A 21919-nucleotide genomic window follows, 5' to 3' on the forward strand; every position below is an offset into this window, starting at 1 on the left:
ACAATGTTGCAGTATAGCAAAGAAGAAAAAAATTGCGCGTATCCTGACTTGATGCAGCCCCTGTGTGTGCATGAGGGTATTAATCATGTAGGAATATAGGCCTATAATATCCCAATCCCCAGGTGTGAGGACCTATCTACGCCTATTGTAGAACCCCGGGGGGGGGGGGCACTCAGTATATAATGCATAGTGGGTATGTGCCGCGGAGGGGACCCCCATTTTTACACTCAAATTTCCGTTCCAGGGCATAGCATTTTCATCTTATTAAGAAAAAGAACTAAGAAAGCCGCTCCGAAGCATAGCATTTTCTTCTTATCGAGAGAAAAGAAGAAAGAAATCCGCTCCAAAGCTTCGCATAATTTTCGTTACGCCGTTCCGGTCGCATTGATCCGCCACGAGCTGCAATTTTGGTGAAAAGCGGCCGCTGAGCACTGTCCGACCATCGCCTCTGCGCGAGCGCACCCGGCGCCCGTGCCGCTGGGCTATCGCTAGCTGCATATACACGTATTCCCGTTCCATAGGGATGCACACGCAAGCGACCCGTTCCAAGGACCCCCGTTTTCACAAACATTTGTCGTTCCGAAGCCCGTTCCGAAGCCCGTTCCGAGGACCCTCCTTTTTACAATAAGCCCGCTCCAAGGCCCCCGTTTTTTGTCTCGCCTGCGGCACATACCCACTACTTTTTTGGTCGAGTGCCCCCCCCCCCCCCCGGGTGTAGAACCGCTTAGAAAAGAAAAAAAAATGTTGGCGTTATGGAATACAATCAAAATTATGAAAACCAATAGAGATAACAAATATGTTGATTCATCAAGTACTGATGAAGAGATAATAAACACCTGCCATGCCTGCCATTCGATGTAGAGAAAATACATCACAAACGGAATAAATGAGACGTATCTCAGCTCATCTAACACAGATGAGCAAGACTGCGATCGGGTAGCGACTCTTCTAACTGAATCGAGGCTCTACAAGCTGGTGAACGTTCTGTTTGCAACGAATCTGGTGAACAATATTAAACCTTTTGTTTCTTCTCTTTTTTTCCTTTTTAAGTACAACTCTCTAAAATTCATCATTTGAAATATTTTCATAATTAAAGAAAACCCCGATCATTAGAAAATGAATGTTAAGTTTCATTTCTCGAAAGGTCTACGAAAAGTAGTGTAGAACATAAGTGAATAATTAATTGTCCAATATGATTGGTTTATTAGTTTTTAACCAATAGTTTTAATAAAAAACTTTTATTTTGGTATTTGTATCTGTCTAGACAAGATGTGCGATATCATCATACGAGTTCTTCTTTTGGCCGTTCTTTGCAATGCAGAGATTGCTCCTCTTCTTAAAAATGCAGAACCCATTCCCGGAAAGTATATCGTTAGACTGAAGGTATGTGTTTTGATAATAATAAACCATAAAGAATTAATGTATATCGCCATCTCATTTCAGAGCAACTATGAAAATCGTCTTTTTAAAATTATTTTATATCCTAGCTGAATTCAGCTATTTGAAATGAAAACATTGTCAGTTCACACCCTGGCTGACAAAGTTTTCCCATTTACATGATTTAGTGTTTCTGTAGAGTTTCAAAAGCTTATCCATATTTTATTGACAATATAATACAGGTAGTACATCTTTGCCAAAATTTGGGTATATATCCCCACCCCTATATAGGTGCTCATATATACACAAATTAATTGGTTACAGGCCCTTAGTTATGTTCCAATAGGTAACAAAGCCCTCCATCTTTATTACGGACCCTTATGCTTTTAGATATAATTTATTTTCATGCTAGAAATCGGTGGAGGAGTTCGTGGTCATTACCCGACAAAGATTTTCTTTGTCTGAATCAATGGCATACCGCGTACAGACCGGGGTGAGGCTTGGGGACTATGGAATTGACCCCCTAAAAAATACAATCAAGAAAATAAAATGAGAAAAGGACAGAAAGGAAGGAAAAGGAATGAAATATAATATTTTAAAAAAATATTATATCAAAATCTGTCACAAATTAGATTCATGTTTAAAAGGGGTAAAATTTTTGCTCGCTCGCTCGCAGATGTTTAGAATTTTTTTTTAGACCATTACGCTTCTGGTCTGCATGCTGCTTTCAATATTACAGTAGGTATATTTTGGGGGGCATAATAATTATTGCAAATAAAGATTCTTAAAGTTTGAGTGTAAAATGGCTCATGATAGATAGACAAAAAGTAGGAAAATTAATGTTTAAGGTATAAAATACTGAATTTCTATTCCAGGATGGTTTCGATGTCGATGACATCACTTCTCGAGTTCGTCTATCTGGTGGGCGTGTTCGTCATACCTACAGAGCGGTCTTTAATGGATTTGCAGCTGAACTGAACGACAATCTACTTGAAACTGTAAGCACATCAAATTCTGTATTTCTAAAGCACAAAAGCCTCTTCAGCATGTTAAGTTGATTTTTGATGAGTGAGTTTTAAGCCTGTCCCTCCTTCCCAATTTTATTCATTATTTTATGATTTTCAAAATGATCATAATTAAAGTAAAGAGTAAAGGAAGATTTGTTAATCATGTAGCTGATGAAGATAAATGCGGCAATAAGTGAATAGAACAAATTAGTAAATTAATAGTTGAGTTATTACAGCAAATATAACATTATCTACATTTCATAATTTGCAGCTGCGCAATCTTGCAGGGGTGGAATACGTGGAAGAAGATGGTGTATACCGTGCCCAAGGATTAACTTGGGGTCTGGATCGAATTGATCAACGCAAGCTTCCACTTGACTTAAAGTTCGATCCTTTGGGTAAGGAGTATAGTAATAAAATAATAGCCCAAACAATTACAAAAATTAATGTTTATCATGCCTGTTTTGTCGTGAGATATATTCAGCGTAAGAGGGTGTGGTGTCGCCCCCCCCAAAAAAAAAGATTAACGACCAAGACAAAAAGAAGAGAAAAGGAAAAGGGGTGGAATGTGTTGAGTATCTTGGAGCCGGTATTCGGCTGGTTTTCAACATTTCAAAACGAACCGAATCCCTCACGATTTTTTTCGCATTCGTGGAGGGAGAACGGCATACACCCGAATCCACCCGAATTTGGATTCGCAGCTGATTCGGTTCCGTCGTAAAGCCTGGGTTACACCGAAACCCAATCAGCTGCGAATCCAAATTCGGGTGGATTCGAATATATTCGGATGGATTTGGGTGTATTCTCTTCCCGAATGCGAGAAAATTCGGGAGAGATTTGGGAACATTCGTAGAGGAAATCGGCTCGTTTTGAAATGTTCAAAACCAGCTGAATACCCTCTAAACTTCTCCCTTCTTAGGCCAAGACGAATTTCATTAGGGTCCCATTCGGGGTGTACTCTGATGGAATTCGATTGGATTCTTAGATACATTCGGGATATTCTAGGCAGTCAATTTATTATTGGCGATTCTGCTCTAATTCGGGATCTATTCTGGACCCATTTGCCTCTGATTCAGGGAGCTCCCCGAATCAGATACGAATTATAGGCTAGCTCCGAATCCACCAAATCCATCCGAATCAGGCCATATTTGGGCAGAATCGGTCCGAATTTATTCGGGAGAATTTGATTTTGGTGTAAAGGCCGGGTTACACCGGAACCGAATCAGCTGCATATCCATCCGAATACACGTATTCGGGTAGTTCTGGGAGTATTCTGTTCTCCCTCCGCGAATGCGAGAAAATTCTGGTATAGGATTCGGGAACATTCGAATCCACCGAAACCATCCGAATATGGATTCAGCTAAAATCGGTCCGAATTTATTCGGGAGAATTCAGTTTGGTGGTACGTGTAACCTTGGCTTTAAGTATGTAGTGGAAATTCTCTTTATAAGAATTGTCGGATTTTTTTTTTCATTTTGGTCAATAGGTGACGGTGGTGAATATTATACAGTATACGTGCTGGATACGGGAATACGTGATACCCATGGTGAATTCGAAGGCCGTGCTGAGCATATTAAGGACCTTAATTTTGCTGGTGATGATAAAAACGTAAGTAAATTAAATAATGACTGAAAAAAGTTGGTGATGATGATGATGGTGGATGATGATGATGATGATAACGATGATGGTGGCAATACCGCGCATTGTTGTTTTGTATTCTTTACCTTTTCGTTTAATCAACCTGCCTTTTGTTCACAACACGCGCGGCAATCTCGTGGGATTTTTTTTTTATATGCCTCTAAAGGGCCGTCTGCACCAGCCCGAGTTTTCAAATTAGCGCGGTCAGCTTCTGATCCGGCAAATTATCCCGATATGGAAACGCAATTATCGCGCTAGTTGGCAGGATTAATCCCAAGATTGCAAGATTGCGATGCTGCACCAGCCCGAGTTTGCTCAATCTCGAGATTTTGGCCCTATTCGCGATTAATCTCTATTCGCGATTAATCTCGAGATTCAAGAAACCCCGTCTCCACCATCGCAAGAAGAGCGATTCCTGCTCGAGCGAGGCATCGATGCATTATAATCTGACACCGTGAATAAATATTCCTGAGTGCGTCTGCACTAGTGAATTAGCGGGGTAATTCGTAAAATATGGATTATTTTGCAAATAATCCCAAGTTGCATGACTTGGGATTGCAATCTCGAGATTAATCCAGCGAACCAGCGCGATAATTGCGTCTTCATTACAAATAATAACGAGATTATGTTAAGATCGGGATAATTTGCCGGATCAGAAATAGCACGCTAATTTGAAAATTCGGGCTGGTAGGCTTATACTAATCAGTCGGGTCGCGTGCGAAATCCACTCGGGTTTTGGACTTGTTGCGATTTTTTGGATTTAGATGCTTCTTAATTCTTCTGCGATTTTTTTAAAACGGTTTTTTCAACGGGACAAACACGCTGGGAAAATGATACTGCATAATCACATTCCACATATTTGACCTGATTTCTGTTGAATTTTGTGTACATCCCACATCGTTATCTCCCATTTACTCTGTGCATCGGTAGCATGGAGCAAGCTAACGTTGGTCGAGGTAGATCCAACGTTACAGGGCTGACTGCTTCACCCATGAATCAATTCGAGGGCGAGAGCATAAACAATGCAATGTAAAACATGAATAACAAATAATATTGAGGATTTGTTTATTACCCATCACTCTCTGAAGCCATGTCTTCTGTTTGCCGTATGTTTCCAATCCGAGTTTAAACTAGACTAGTTTTCGATATGATAATTTGCATTTTCGTCGCGCGAATGGCGTGCGAGCGATTTTTATTTCTCTGGAGGAAGAGTGAGGACGATAATAATATCTGTATTAAGACTGGAAATAACGATGGGATTCATATCATGTATACGACTTATGATATACTGGAATATTGGTCTGATAATTCTGTCTGATTTGCATTTTTGTCCCGCGCAAATCGTTCCCCAAATAATTTGTTTTTCCTCTGGAAGAAGAGAAAACCGTAGACCTTATAAGTTCGTGCGTTTGTGACCAATATCTTCAGTTCAGTACCTCAATATAATTATGTTAAAACAGTAGTCCAGTTCATTTTATTTAAGGCAAATGCCGGCTTAAAACGAAACTCGAATTTCAATTTCATTTTATTTTCCCAGCGTGTTTGTCCCATTGAAGACATCGTTAGAAAAAAATTGGAAAGACGATCCTACTGGGCGTTGTGGCGTGCGCCTGTAATCCAAGCTGTGGAAAGTTACAAATTAATGCAGAGGTTCTAGCCCTGGTCACGTCTTTCGGATGGTGACGTTAAAGGTCGGTCCCAGACGTAAATAATCATATCTGATTTATACACGTCTGCAGTGGCTGACCGTGAGCCGAAGGAGACAATTGATTGGAGCGGCACGCAGTGGTGTAGCTATGGGGGGGGGGGGGGGGGGCTGGGGGGCACGTGCCCCCGATTTGGTGTGCCCCCCCCCCCCCAGGTGCCCCCCCCCCCTGAAAAAAAATGGCAGAGCAAAAAAAAAAAGGGAGAAAGAAGAAAAGAAAAAGAAGGGGGAAAGACAGATGAGAGAAGAATAGGGAAATAAGAGGAGGAAGACGAGTGAATAAAATAATGTGAGGGGAAGACTTCCAAAAAAAACCAAATCTTTCATATTACTATATAAAATATTCGCTCGCGCTTCGCGCTTGGATGGCCTTTTCGATGAGATTCATATCTTGCTCAATAGCGTGATATGGAGTCGCCATGTATGTTCTTTATTTAACATGTGTTTAAATTATCCAGTATCAGATCAGATAATCAATAATTTTCTGATCGCGCTTCACGCTCGCATTATAAATGATACCCAATTAACCATATCCTATTCATGATTTACAAAATGTGAATAAAGTGTCCCGTTTTTAGGTCTAAAATCTCAATTTTCTTCCGCTCGCGCTTCGCCCTCGCATCAAATGTTTAGTTACATACCTATCCCATTTCACATTGCAAAAAGTGCTTAGAATTACCATTTTTTAGGTCGGAATGTCAAAAATGTTTAGCTTGCGCTTCGCCCATAATTGTAATATGTACCTTCATCGTGTGTAACTATAATTAAACAGTCCTTAACAGGTCCCTTTTCGATCATGCCAGAACACTTATTAAAAATTTCTGCTCGCGCTTGGCGTTCGCAGTAATTATTTAGTTACATACGCATCTTGTTCATGATCACAAACATCGCCTGGCCCCAGAATATTAAATTTTCAGGACAAAATACATGAAAGCTTAAGAAAAATTAGCTCACACGTCGCGCTCGCACTTTTTACATAGGGCTTATGAGATCATTTCATATTTTTGTTGTTTTATAGGTATATAGTTAAGAAGTGACCGATCGGGGAAATATATAGGTGAAGATTTCGGGCCCACCCCATATTGGCGAAAGTCGGATTGGCCTTTGTGACACGCACAAAAATGGTGCCCCCCTGAAAAAGCAAGGACCCCCCCAGTGCCCCCCAGGAAAAATCCTAGCTACGCCACTGGGGGCACGCACTGTATTCTTTGTGAACAATGCTGTGCCTATTCAATGCTTTGTCTCCTCTGGGTCACGGTCCGCCACTGCACGTCTGACAAAACTCAAATATACATACATACACTATTATCATAGAAATTATGACTATTACTACCAGACTCAAATATAAAGGTTTAGATATATACCTAGAGTGGATCCCTGGTCACTGTGGAATAAAAGGAAATGAAATAGCAGACTCCTGCGCAAAAAAGCTTTATCAAACCAAATAGAAATTCATAATCAAATAACATTATCAGAAATTATGCAACTTATTTAAAAAAGTTGTAAGATAGTGGCAAGATCTGGAATAAAACTAACTCAGCACTGAAAGAACTGCAACCATCCGTGCTATCCACATTTAATCTAGGAAGAAAGGAAACTGTACTCCATCGTCACCATTTTGTAATCACTTGTCTTAACCAAGATCTACTAAGATTAGGGATTCATCAAACAGGGTTTTGTGATAGATGTCCTGATGTAGAAACTCATACATTATCTTTTACATTGTCCAAAATATATTATTGAACAATCAATGCTCCTTGCAGAATTGAATGAATCACAGCCAGGACAAATAATGGAGTATTTAAAAAAAGATGACCCAGGGATACAGAAAGCATTTTTACGTTTCGTTTCAAGAACAAAACGTTTTAGTAAGGAGTGATGTACTATTATTATATTGTATTGTGTATAAGAAATATGAAAGGATATGCTTGTATAAATCTAATATGAAAAAAATATATACATAATCTGTATGATATACAATATAATGTGTTCTGCACATGTAACTAACCAAGCCCACAAGTGTTTTCGTCTTGTTGTTGTTGTTTAACATAATTTTTTTTTTAAATGTTTAACCAATCTGTAAGCACAGTTACACTCGCGCCCCCTCGTCTATGCATGGGTGACCTGGGCATTTATGTCCGAAAAATCGGCACAATGTACCGTTCTGACCGGTATGATTGCATCTTTGAAAGTGCAGGGCAAGCGCAACTAGTTGGAACTGGGCTGTAGATAGCGGCTTGTTTTTGGTGAAGATTTGTTTATATGCCATTTTGACAAGAGTTACGACAAAGTTTTTTACATACTATAATTATCTTTTTCATATTTGAAGGATGCACAAGAAAAATATTTCATATATGTATACATCATATTGGTAATAATATCATTATGTGAGAAGTGAGATTTTATGGATAGAGTCAATGGCGACAATAGTCAAATATGACTAATCGCCACTCAAAGCAACATAAGAAAAAGAAGAAGCATCGCAATAAAAAAAATCAAAAACTCGAGTGATTTCACACGCGCACGCGACCCGACTGATTAGTATAAGCCGGCTGGTAGGGGGGTGAGACCACCATCTCCTATCATGCTTTTTACAAATTGAAATCCAAGGGGTAATCTATAAACTGCACATCCTTTTTTATAGTACCAATCATTTATGGGGGCATCGCTTGTTAGTTGATACTGTTAAGCATGTTCATGCCGAATTTCCTTACTTTCCAAGCTGATTTGTACCTACCTTCAGGGGCGGCGGAACCGAGGGGCAGGGGGATACTGTCCCCCCCCCCCCCCCAAAAAAAAAAGAAACCTCCTGTAGGAAAAATGCTCTTAAAAAAAGAAGAAGTAATTTTAAGTAAAACATGATAGATTTTGATTTCTGTGGCTCGCGCTACGCATGCATTAATAATTGTTTTAATAGTAAGGTACACATCCTGTTCATCATACAAAAATGCTTAGAATGTCCAGTTTTCAGGTTGGAATATGATAATTTTTTGGCCCGCATTTCACGCTCGCATCAACTATTGTTTAGTTAGGTACTCATTTTTTTTCTTGTTATTGCTCTTAGAATGTCACCAGTTTTCAGGTTGTCGAAATATATCAAATTTTCAGCTCGCGCACACATAATTCAATTCAGTGCAGGGCAAGCGCAACTAGTTGGAACTGGGCTGTAGATAGCGGCTTGTTTTTGGTGAAGATTTGTTTATATGCCATTTTGACAAGAGTTACGACAAAGTTTTTTACATACTATAATTATCTTTTTCATATTTGAAGGATGCACAAGAAAAATATTTCATATATGTATACATCATATTGGTAATAATATCATTATGTGAGAAGTGAGATTTTATGGATAGAGTCAATGGCGACAATAGTCAAATATGACTAATCGCCACTCAAAGCAACATAAGAAAAAGAAGAAGCATCGCAATAAAAAAAATAAAAAACTCGAGTGATTTCACACGCGCACGCGACCCGACTGATTAGTATAAGCCGGCTGGTAGGGGGATGAGACCACCATCTCCTATCATGCTTTTTACAAATTGAAATCCAAGGGGTAATCTATAAACTGCACATCCTTTTTTATAGTACCAATCATTTATGGGGGCATCGCTTGTTAGTTGATACTGTTAAGCATGTTCATGCCGAATTTCCTTACTTTCCAAGCTGATTTGTACCTACCTTCAGGGGCGGCGGAACCGAGGGGCAGGGGGATACTGTCCCCCCCCCCCCCAAAAAAAAAATCTCCTGTAGGAAAAATGCTCTTAAAAAAAGAAGAAGTAATTTTAAGTAAAACATGATAGATTTTGATTTCTGTGGCTCGCGCTACGCATGCATTAATAATTGTTTTAATAGTAAGGTACACATCCTGTTCATCATACAAAAATGCTTAGAATGTCCAGTTTTCAGGTTGGAATATGATAATTTTTTGGCCCGCATTTCACGCTCGCATCAACTATTGTTTAGTTAGGTACTCATTTTTTTTTTGTTATTGCTCTTAGAATGTCACCAGTTTTCAGGTTGTCGAAATATATCAAATTTTCAGCTCGCGCACACATAATTCAATTGGTGAAATATACATCCATTTCATGAGTCACTAAATGCAGTCCTTAACGAGTTTTTTTCTGGTCAGCATATTAAAAGTTTTGCGCTCGCGTTAATTCTTAAGTTAGATTCACAACCTGTTCGTATGTTTACAAAAACTGCTCGGAATGTTTGATTTTCATGTCTTATTGAAATTTCCAAAAGTCTGAGCTCGCGATTAATCATATGATAAATGGCATGATCTATCAAAATCATCCTTGCATGCGCCTTTTGTTCAGAATTCTCGGAATTGCTCACATCCCAACTTTACTTAGTATGTTATTAGGCAACATGAACATAATTGTTCCATTCTTTTTCATAATATATGTATATTATAATTATGTTTCCCTTATAATGAAATAAGTATCAATAAATATTTAATGAACTGAATTCAGTTGTCAATTATCATTTTTCTTTTAGTTCTTGGAGTAAAATTTGAATAACCCTAATTTGATACAATAAAATAAAAAACAAAAAACAAAAGGGGATATGACACCACTGAATATTCATGAAGGCATGCCTAAAACTTCAACAGAATAATGCAAATCTTTAAAATATCATTACTTTGCTACTCCTTGTGCGATTTTTATCAAATTGTCAGGATTTTCGTTGTCTGATATTTGTTCAAATCATATTATTTTCAGCCTGGAGCATCCCTTTAAGTTTTGAAGATTTTTTTTATGGACTGGGTCTGGATTAAAGACAACGCTATTAACTGAGCTCCAAACTGAGCGTTGTGGCGTGTGCCTGTACATATAATCCAAGCATAGCTATGTGGGGGAAGTTACAAATTGATTCAGAGGTTCGAGTCCCAGTCACATCTTTCGATGGTGACGTTAAAGGTCGGTTCCAGATGTAAATGATCCTATCTGATTGATACACGTCACTGACGTCAGACAAAACTCTAATAAAATATAAAAAAACGCGCGCGTGCTTTTATGGTCTATGAAAGAATTGTTGGGTCTTAGATTTGAATCTTTTATTTGTTTTTTATTGTTTTTTTTACTCGTGAAATAACCGGATCTGGAGGAAAGTATACAGTCGAATTCTCATGTTATTCCACAGGAATAAGATTATTGGGTATACGTTTGGATGTTTTTTTTAATAAATCTTATTTTCTAAGTAACTGAGTCTGCGTGCCTTATACCCATGCATCATTACAATGTTTTGTTTTTCTTCTTCCTTTTTTCCACTTTTTTTCTTAGTTTTAAGGTTAATGTTTGGTTTATTTTGTATTTTGTTTTGTGTATTTTCTGAGTAACTGGGTCTGGAGAAGAATGCGTGCTTTACACATGCATTATTACATTTTTGAAATTCCGACATAGAAATGGACATTCTAAGCACTTGTTGTAATCATGAACAAGATATTTATATAATAAACAATGCGAGCGGAAAAATTGAGATTTAGGCCTAAAAACGGGACACTTATTATGCAACGCGCGCGAGCTGAAAATATTCGATAATCCGATCTGAAAAAGGGTCAATGCACAAATTCAAGCTCTGTGTAGGAAAATCGTAAAATGGATGTAGATCGCAATTAATAAATGATGCGAGCGCAAAGCACGAGCTGATATATTTATTATCATTATTTTGACCTAGGATCGGGACATTCTAAGGACATTTTTTCATCATTTGAAAATGATGGCTATCTTCCTATTCCTCTTCCTAAGTGCAAAATAAAACTTCTCGACGTTCCTTTCTGAATAAGTTCAATTCAATTCAATTTTTTATTCATTCAAATTCAAATAGGTTTTAAAAAATGTACAGTGCAAACAATTAGAAATGCATAAAATGATACAGAGTAAAACATATCATAAATAAATAAAACATTGCCTTGATCAAATAATATCATTAAATGAAAGAGAACTTGAGAAAAAGCACGAAGGCCTTGTGAGAATAAGTTCTCAAAATAAATTATGATATATATTTCACGGGCATATCAAGATCATTATTGAAGAGTGGACAATTTAATTATTAGGAATTCATAAAAACGTTATTATCTTATTTATTAATCTAATAAACCTAATGAGAGCACGAAATTTGTTGATATTAAGGCATGAAAACTGGATATTATAAGCACTTTTGTATTTATGAATAGGATGCATGCATGGGTTAATATATTTTTAACAATTAATGCGAGCGCAAATAGACATTTTTGATAAACTTGTCATGAAAAGCGCATTTTAAAGGGATACTCCAGGCTGAAGGTATTTATAACTAAATGAATAGAGTAAACTTCACAGAGCAAAATGCTGAAAATTTCATCAAAATCGGATAACAAATAACGAAGTTATTGAATTTTAAAAGATATGCATTATTCCGGTGAAACAGTTCTGGGCAAATCCTAAATTATGTTATTATTTAAATGATGTGTCTCCATTATGATATAAGTTGCAGCAAGAAATAACTAATGCATAGTTTCAATCTAATTGTTTTAGTTCTTGGTATAATTTTTTTTAATAAACCTAATTTCATATAATAAAATACAAAAGAACAAGTGGGGATTTGACATCATCAGCTCACCTAATGAATATTCTTGAAGACATGCCTAGAACTGTTTTACCTGAATAATGCAAATGTTTAAAATTCAATAACTTCGTTATTTGTTATCCGATTTCGATCAAATTTTCAGCATTTTGCTTCGTTAATTTTACTTTATTTACTGAGATAAAAATATCTTCAGCCCAGAGCATCCCTTCAAGTAGTTTATTAAAGAATAAAGAGATATACACTACTCACCAATCAAAATGCGCAGCGTTAGCTGAAAAGGGATATTTAAAACACTTAAGGGAATACACGAAGATAGTAGGTACTTGACAAATCAAATAATGCGAACGCGCAGCGCAAGCTGAAAATGTCGATACTCCGACAATAAAACATACAATTTGCAGTGCACTTTTGGAAATCAATTTGTAAATCAAACAAAACAATGTCCGTGCTGAAATATGTTTTGTATATTGACTGCAAATCTTGATATTTTCTATGCCAGCCTATTGAGCAAGATACGTATCTCATCGAACATACAATGCGAGCGCGATGCCCGAGCGAATTTTTTTTTATAGTGACATGATTTTTTTTATTATTATTTTCCAAGTGATCCCCTCACCTTATATTATTCACTCTTCTTTCTTCCCTTTCCCCCTCTTCTTTTTTCTCCTCTCCTTTCACTTTTTATTTCGTTCTTCCCCTTTTTTTGCTCCGCCAATGGGGGTGGGGGTCCCCTCACCCCCTTGGATCCGCCTATGCATCAATACAATATATTAATTTTATGATGCATATTTTCATTAGGAGGGACACTTTTGGCAGGTCTAATAAGTTCTTTAAAAAAAATTAGAATAAGTGCCTTTTTTAAAAAGGTATCTTTTTAAATTTACGTATTGTTTTTTTATGACAAAGTACCTAATTAGGGGATATTTCAAATTATTTCAATATCTTTAAATTAAAGGTTTTCGCTTCTAATTATTGTAGGCTATCTCTGAGTTTGTTTTCAATCAAGTTTACGCGCTGTTGGTTTAACCGGTATAGTTCAGTCCATGGCAGGGCCCTGTGAACAATTTTTTACCGGGTGCTGACGTAACTTTGGAAAGTAAAAAAAGAAAAAAGGCTTTTACTAAAAAATAGAGGTCAAATCAAATTGGGCCCGATAAATTCGAAAGCAAAAAATAAAAATGAAAGTAAAGTTTCACTACGAAACGAAGGGCATTTCGATTACATTTTTCAATTTTTAAACTTCGTCCAGAATACCTGGTCGTGCTGCCTACCGGGACACAGCACCTCCACGGAAATTTTGTTGGGTGCTTCAGTTGGTGCTGAATCAACACCCAGGGCCATGGTCCACGGTTATACTATTATAGCTTTTTGTGGTGCTAGTTTTACTGAAAAATGAGAATGAAATTATATTGAAATATGAATGTGTCATTGATTCTTTGACAGTTTGAATGTAACGGACATGGTACACACTGTGCTGGAATTGTAGGATCAATCAACTATGGTGTAGCAAAGAAAGTTCAAATCAAAGGCATCAAAGTCCTCAGCTGTGAAGGATACGGTAGCGTCGCTGGAATTATCGCAGGTCAAATCAAATCATTCATATATTAAATCCAGATTTTTGGTTTGAATTTGTATTTTATTTCTTAGAATAGTGTATACATAGGTGATTGATTAAGGATAACTTTTAAAATGAAAGGCCAATTTGTTGCATTTTAATGGGTATGCCATGATTAACTATTTGATCAATCGATTTATATTACAATTTCGTACTGTCTTTTGTTCTGTTATGATTAAGCATATCGTTGTATATTTCCTGATATTTTCCAATTCCCTTTAATTACCTCAAACCTCAGTATCACATTAGTAATAACACATCATAAATCATAGATTTCAATCATTTGTATTTATTATATTGACTAAGAAATGAATAAAAGCTGCATGTAAAAACAGATCGGTCTAAACTTGTTTGGTGTGTTTGTATACCTTATTCATCTTTGAGTATTCACGACTGTATTTGTTTCTCTCTGAACTCCTGTAGGATGTGACTATGTTATGACGGTAGCTACGAGAAGATATTCTGTGGTTTCGATGTCTATTGGAGGTGGATACTCGTCTTCATTTAATGATGCTATCAATGAATTGTACAATGTCGAGATTCCGGCTGTTGTATCGGCTGGAAATGATAACAAAGATGCGTGTCTCCAGTCCCCAGCTTCCGCTGAATATGTAAGAATTATATTTTGAAAATACGTATGGGACAACTTGGAGGTGTCCCATCTATCTATTTCAGTATGATGCCTAAGTACATGGATGTCCATTATGATAAATCGAACTTCGTAAAACTTCAGATAATAACTTTGCAAGGCAGGGGCCGCGGAACAGTTTTGAAAGTGGGGGGGGGGGAGGCAGATTATGAAAGAAAAAACACAATTTGATCGTGATTTTTACGTTTTCGTACACGGGTTTGGAAAAAAAAGTGGGGACTGAAGCCCCGGCCCCCCATTCACGGTAGGCCTACTGCTATTGAATGTCGTTGCAAAAAAAAGAAGTTATTTTAATCATGTTGATAAAGCTACAAAACACTATTCAATACGATATATAATCAGAATGAAAATACTTGTATTCGTACCATTTAATAAAATACACACACACACACCCGGACATACACACACCACAGGTCAAGCCGATCTGTAAAATCATAACTGCGTGGTTCGTATTCTGTTGAGGGCGGTAGACGTAACGAGCTCATTTTTCTTTTCATTTCTTTTTCATACAAGAGTACATCCCAGAAAGCATTTAAGTATTGATTCCTCCAAGCTTCCATTCCTTCAACATTCGAACATCAAAGGTTCACATCCCTGATTTTGTCAGCATTGTTTTTTTTTTCTTTATATAAAAAAAATAATATGATTGTATACATCTTAAACTATCCAGGCAATCACTGTTGGAGCAACTGATGACAAAGATACACGTTCATCATTCTCTAATTATGGAAAATGTGTGGACATCTTTGCTCCTGGTACTTGGATTGAATCGACTTGGTACACCAGTGATACATCTACTTACTTCATGAGTGGAACATCTATGGCTTGTCCGCATGTTGCTGGTTAGCTTCCTTTAACCAAATCGTTTGGCAAAACTCAAAATGAATGTTGAAAATAAAATCCACTGGACTTATTAATTTGTGCTATGCATCAATCTATATGAATAATCATTACAACGAGTAAACATAATAAGTACCATATCCAAGGACGTTCCATAGTTATGTTTGTGCGCATCATGATCTGCGCATATTTTACACTATGCGCGCTGACTTCACAATGGATGAACTGGTGATCAGCTGTAGGTATAATAATGTGAGTTGATTTTTCTCCTTATCTGCACTAAGTGCAGATCTGATGTGTTATTTTTTTAAGCTAATAAACTAGAATTATTCCATGGACCATTTTTTTTAATTCCTCTACAATTTCAAAATAGTTTCTCTGTAGTGCTGCAAAGGATGATGAATATGACCCCGAGTTTGAATAAATGGAAAAGTGGTTCGGAATTTTTCTTCTCATAGATACTGCTTTTGGCGCGTTTTCGGGTGTTTTAAGAAGCAAATTTGCTCTAATAAGAGTGCTGATAGTTTGAAAACAAGCACATGAACCCATATTTTTAATATTTGCACCTCTTAGGTATACATTCCTCTACAACTTTGCAAAGTTTGGTAAAAAATGACATGGGTTTTGAATAAAGTGCAGCATTTATTTTACTTCTCAAGTTTGTTGTTGAAATTTGAAATTTTTGAGGTAGAGTATCTTTCCCGCAATTTCTAAGAACTGAGAGTGTTGTTAGACTTAAATGAGCAAACAATTGACAGCAATATAGATAGATTATCCATCTTACGGATACATACAATTATTGCAAATCATATTGCAAAATTTGATGAAATTTTCATGGATTTTGACTGAGTAATAGGGCTTTAAACTCACTGTTGTGATCTCGTGAGGTATAATAATGCCAAATTCTTTTGGATGCGCAATTCTTAAGAACATCATCGATTTTGGGTTAATTTTGAAGCTCTATAGCAAAAAATCAAGTACATGGACCATGCTAATTTTGGCATATTTGGAATATTAAGGTGCTAAAGTATCTATGTGCAAAGTATGATGAAAATGACATGGATTTTCAATGTTTGAGAGCAAGACTACGGAACCATCCGCATTTTAGACGGTATTAACAGACTTTTGCTTGTTTTCGGCGCATTTTGGGCTGTTTCAAGCCAACTCGCAATACTTTGGACACTGATAATTTGAAAACGAGCACATGGAACCCATAGTTTAAATGTCTTAACTTCTTTAGAATATATTCCTCTAAAAATCTAGAGAGTATGATGAATATGACATGGATTTTGAATGTTTGGGAGCAGGACTAGGGAACCATTCTTATTTTAGACATTTTGGACGGTATTATCAAACTTTTACTTGTTTTCGGCGCATTTAGGGCTGTTTCAAGCCAACTCGCAACAGTTTAGACACTGATAGTTTAATAACGAGCACATGGACCCCATGTTTTCAATACTTTAACGTCACTATCAGAATATATTCCTCTGCAATTCTAGAGAGTATGATGAAAATGACATGGATTTTGAATGTTTGGGAGCAGAACTACGGAACCATTCGTATTTTAGACATTTTGGACGGTTTTATCAGACTTTTACTTGTTTTCGACGCATTTTTGGGTTGTTTCAAGCCAACTCGCAACAGTAACTTTAAACACTGATAGTTCAAAAACGAGCACATGGACCCCATATATTTTATATTTTAACGTCATCAGAATATATTTCTCTGCAAATCTAGAGAGTATGATGAAAATGACATGGGTTTTGAATGTTTGGGAGCGAAACTACGAAACCTTTCGCATTTTAGACGGCATTAATAGACGGTTTTATCAGACTTTTGCTTGTTTTCGGCGCATTTTTGGGTTGTTTCAAGCCAACTCGGAACAGTAACTTTAAACAATGATAGTTCAAAAACAAGCACATGGACCCCACATTTTTAATATTTTAATGTCTTCAGGATATATTCTTCTACATATCTGGAGAGTATGATGAAAATGGCATGGATTGTGAATGTTTGGGGGCAAAACTACGGAACCATTCGCATTTATACGGCATTAATAGACTTTTGCACGTTTTGGGCGCATTTTGGGCGATTTTCATGCCTACTCGCATTACTTTGGACACTCATAGTTATAAAACGAGCACATGGACCCACATTTTTAACTTCCTTACACCTTCAATATGCATTCCTCTTCAATTTAGCCGAATTTGATGAAAATGACATGGATTTTGAAAAAAGTGCAGCTTACAAAATACTTTTTTAATTTTTGAGTAGATTCACGTCTTTGAAGATTTGTTTTTTTCCGAGTTTTTGCATCATTCTTGCCAAATGAGGGCGCTGCTGAGTCCAAATAGATATAGTTTTACCAATTAGAAGACTTTCTCTTACTTTGGTATACACTTTGTTATATATCTTGAAAATTTGATGACGTTTGGTGCGGTCTCCACTGAGTAAAGAGGATTTAAACTCATTTGGTGAATGCGTGAGGTCTAAGAGAGACATAATTCTCTTGATTGCGCAAGATTGCATATCATTCAAATACGGCGACTTTGAAGACCCGTAGAAAAAAAAATAAGCACATGAACCTATATCTCTGCAAAATTTGGTGAAAATGACATGAACTTCATTTTAACTGTGGAACGTCTTTTAATTGTGCCTTATCCACCCCACTTCTCTAACTACCTGCATGCATGTGCTTACGATTAAGTGTTGTGGTTCGTCCAATCTTTAAATCGCAGGTGCTGTGACTCTGTTTGGCAACCTTTACAACATGTTTAACAGAGCTTCAATCAACAAGATTACCAACATAGGAGACGATTCACCTAATCTACTCCTCTATGTTGGAAAAGAACCAGCAGAACCTAAAGATTGATGCCGAATAGGTAAAGTATTGTAATTTTATAGACATTTACAGTAAACTGTTTTAAAGCATGCATTGTTCGCTGTGTTATACTGTTTATTATTTATTTGTTAAGTATTTAATGATACTGATAGCTTGGTTGTTACTTCATTACAAATTCCTACAGTATACCTCTTTTTCATCATGCATCATAGGCGGATCCCGGTTTTGGCAGGGGGGTATTTATTACGTCGGAAATTCGAGGAAGGGGTGCTCTGTCTCTGTGTCTTTTACTCAAACAATGCAATCATCTTTGGTTTAAGCGAGACAGAAAGGACAATTATATATATTTTGAAAATAACACAGAAAGATAATGCAAGCACGGAGCGCATATATTTGTTCATTATATATTAACTAATATATCAATAAGGGAAAACTAGTTGTTGGATGTATTTCTTCTATCATGTATTATAATATACGTATTTTCTTAAATTGTATTCAACTACAGATACATTGACAATACTCCGGGGCGACCTGAAGGACCACTTCAACGGATTTCATCTAATTTTACTTTTTAAAAGTCTCACACGTCTCTTATTTGATGAATAAGGAATATTGATTAACGGGTGTGCAAAGGATGCCAAACTAAAATATACGGAAAGAAAACAAATAGTCAATTTCTGTTCGTAGAGATATTATATCTCCATGTTTCTGTTGACATCGATAATACGATTCATAGTAGGATCATCTGCTTATCTTTATCAGGGAATTGTCTCACTAACAATTCCCTATCCGTATTGATCTACGATATAATCTATTGATATAAAGTCTACTGGTTATTGCATTAACGTATCTGCTGGGTTTTACTGTGATTAAATTATCACCAAATTATTATGATAGATAAAATTATAGAAAGGAGATACTGTTACATGGGGAAGTTAGCGATAGTATGAATCTATTGGATTCATTTCAAGGATGGGTTTAACGACGATTATTTGTATTATTTGCATTATTGTTAAGATAAATGCAAGAATTAGATAACACAAAATGATCATTTTGAAACGAATTAACAACAAAGTGAATAAACTGTAATCCCGGACTGTATATAGCATTGCTGATCATTAAAACTTAAAACCAAGACAAAATATTGATTTATCGCTGACATGGTTTTTCCTTACAGCAAGTCGCATAGGCGGATCCAGGGGGGGGGGCCGAGAGGCCCGGCCCCCCCCCCTATTGGCGGAGCAAAAAAAAGAAAAAAGAGGGAAAGAAAGAAAAAAAAAGAAAAGGAAGGGAAAAGAGAGGAGAAAAACGAAGGGAAAACGCAGAAAGAGGAAGATGAGTGAATAAAATAAAATGAGGGGAAAACTAGGAAAATAATTTTTAAAATCTTTCAAAAATTTTCGCTCGCGCTCGCATTGCCTGTTAGGTGATTTACATATCAATATGGAGCTTGAAATATCAAAATTTGAAGTCAACATAGAAAACATATTTCAGCTCGGAAATCGAATTTTCATTATTTTGTTTGATTTACAAATTGATTTTTAAAGTGTTCTGTAAAACTTTCTGTTTTATGGTCTGAATATTAAAATTTCGGCTCGCGATTTGCGCTCGCATTGATTGTTGAAAATATATCAACCCATGCATCTTATTCATAAATACAAAAGTGCTTTAAATGTCCCGTTTTCAGGTCATAATATCAACAGATTTCGCGCTCTCACATTAGGCTTATTAGATTAATAAATAAGATATTAATTTAAGAATCAAATTGTCCCTTTTTTCAGAATGGGATATCGACAAGTTTCATCTCGCGCTTAGGAAGAGAAAAAAGAAGATATAGTCATCATTTTCATATGATGACATAATGTTCTTGGAATGTCCCAGTCCTATGTCAAAACTCAAAGTAATAATAATAAAACATATAAGCTCTTTTTTTTAATGTGATCCATATCCACCTCACAATTTTCCTACAAAGTGCTTGAAATACAGAGCTTAAATTGACCCTTTTCTGATCGGAATATCAAATATTTTAAGCTCGGGCTTCGCGCTCACTTTATCGATTTTCATGATAAAAAAAAGTATTTAGAATGCCCACTCAGATTCTAGGTCTAAATCTGAAACACGCGCGCGCATGTTTATTCAGATATGCAGCTTGTCCTCTGTTTAAATCATTATCCAGTTTCATTTCACAATATCAAAATTGTTCTGCTCGCGCTGTGCGCTCGCAATATTAATGTAGGAAGATTTCAAATTGCTCATCCTTTTCATGATTTACAAAGCATGAATAGAGTGTCCCATTTTTAGGTGTAAGTCTCTAATTTTTTCCGCTCGCGCTTCGCGCTTGCATCAATCGTTAAGTTACATACTTATCCTTTTCACGATTACAAAAAGTGCTTAAAATTTCAATTCTTCAGGTAGAAATTAAAAAAATTTCAGCTCGCGCTTCGCGCTTGCATTATTTGATTTATTGAAATATGTAACGTCTTCAGGGCTAACTGCAAGCAGCCGTTAACAGATCATTTTTTATTAGATCAAAACGTATATTAAAAATTTCTGCTCGCGCTTTGCGCTCGCAATCTTAATGTAGGAAGATTTCCAATTACTCATCCTTTTCATGATTTACAAAACATGAATATAGTGTCCCGTTTTTTGGTCTAAATCACGATTTTTTCCTTTCCTAAGGTAAAAATGTCAAAAAATTTCAGCTCGCGCTTCGCGCTCGAATTATTTGATTGTTAAAATATGTAAGGTCTTCATGGCTAACTGCAAGCAGTCTTTAACATGTACCTTTTCCATCAGTTCATTTCTGCTCGCGCTTCACGTTCGTAGTAGATATTCATTTGCATACACATCTTTTTCAGGATAACAAACATTGCCCAGATTTCCAAAAAAAATTAGCTCGCGCTCGCATTATATAAATAAGGATATTATGTTATATTATGAAGTCGCACCAAACTGCAAACAGTAACACATACATTTTTATGTATGTAAGGGGCATGTCAACTCCTGAATATATTTTGTTAAAGCAAAGTGTATGGTTATCACTTCAAGGCAAGGAATATCTGATTTATCAGCTAGCCGAAGTCAAGGACTGCACACGAATATTCTTCCCTTTTTCGATGTGCATGGAAATATATTTGACATATTGGGAAAAGGCATTGAAAAGAAGAAACATTATAGGAAACGGGAAAGAGAGAGAGAGAGGGGGGGGGGGGGCTGCAGGCACAGATTTTTTTTTCACACAAAACTTTTTGTTTCATTTTCCTGAACGAGAGGGACCTTCTGTCAATGGCAGGGACTTTATATGCTGCGTATTCAGACCACATACGCATATCGTTTCTTTATTATAATTATATAGAAAGAAACAAAAAAAATGTCCCGTTTTCAGGTAGGAATATGATAAAAAAATGTTCGGTCCCCGATTCGTGTTCGCATTCATGAGTCCCTAAAACAGCCTTTAATATTTCAGGTTGGAATTTTAAGAAATTTTAGCTCGCGACTCGCGTTTGCATAACGTTTAATGTAATTTGTTGTAAAAAAAAAACCCGCTGTATATAAAACATACAAAGCGGGACCGAAGCATTGAGAAATAGCAATGATCATCCAGGTTCTCTTTCAAAGAGGATTAGAGTTTTTGAACATCGTCGATACAAGAGCCCCATAGGACACGATGTCTATA

At 36.6% G+C, this 21919-nt stretch overlaps 1 protein-coding gene across 1 annotated transcript; it reads left to right on the forward strand.

Annotated features, from left to right (window-relative positions):
• Window positions 1-1269: 1269 nt before the first annotated feature.
• Window positions 1270-19381, forward strand: LOC129256198 (aqualysin-1-like). Its single transcript, XM_054894455.2, has 9 exons — window positions 1270-1383; window positions 2253-2375; window positions 2656-2782; window positions 3871-3992; window positions 13741-13879; window positions 14336-14523; window positions 15232-15403; window positions 18140-18283; window positions 18749-19381. Exons 1-8 carry the CDS (start codon window positions 1270-1272, stop codon window positions 18271-18273), a joined length of 1119 nt encoding a protein of 372 aa, XP_054750430.2. The 3' UTR covers window positions 18274-18283; window positions 18749-19381.
• Window positions 19382-21919: the final 2538 nt, after the last annotated feature.

This window comes from Lytechinus pictus, chromosome 3 (genome assembly GCF_037042905.1).
Source record: "Lytechinus pictus isolate F3 Inbred chromosome 3, Lp3.0, whole genome shotgun sequence".
NCBI lineage: Eukaryota > Metazoa > Echinodermata > Echinoidea > Temnopleuroida > Toxopneustidae > Lytechinus > Lytechinus pictus.

Bases quoted from the DNA above. Each gene is read 5' to 3' on its own strand.
- LOC129256198 (XM_054894455.2), top strand. From the start codon at position 1,270: ATGTGCGATATCATCATACGAGTTCTTCTTTTGGCCGTTCTTTGCAAT. The intron at 2,376-2,655 runs GTAAGCACATCA...CATAATTTGCAG, and splicing joins ACGACAATCTACTTGAAACT to CTGCGCAATCTTGCAGGGGT. The intron at 13,880-14,335 runs GTCAAATCAAAT...GAACTCCTGTAG, and splicing joins CGTCGCTGGAATTATCGCAG to GATGTGACTATGTTATGACG.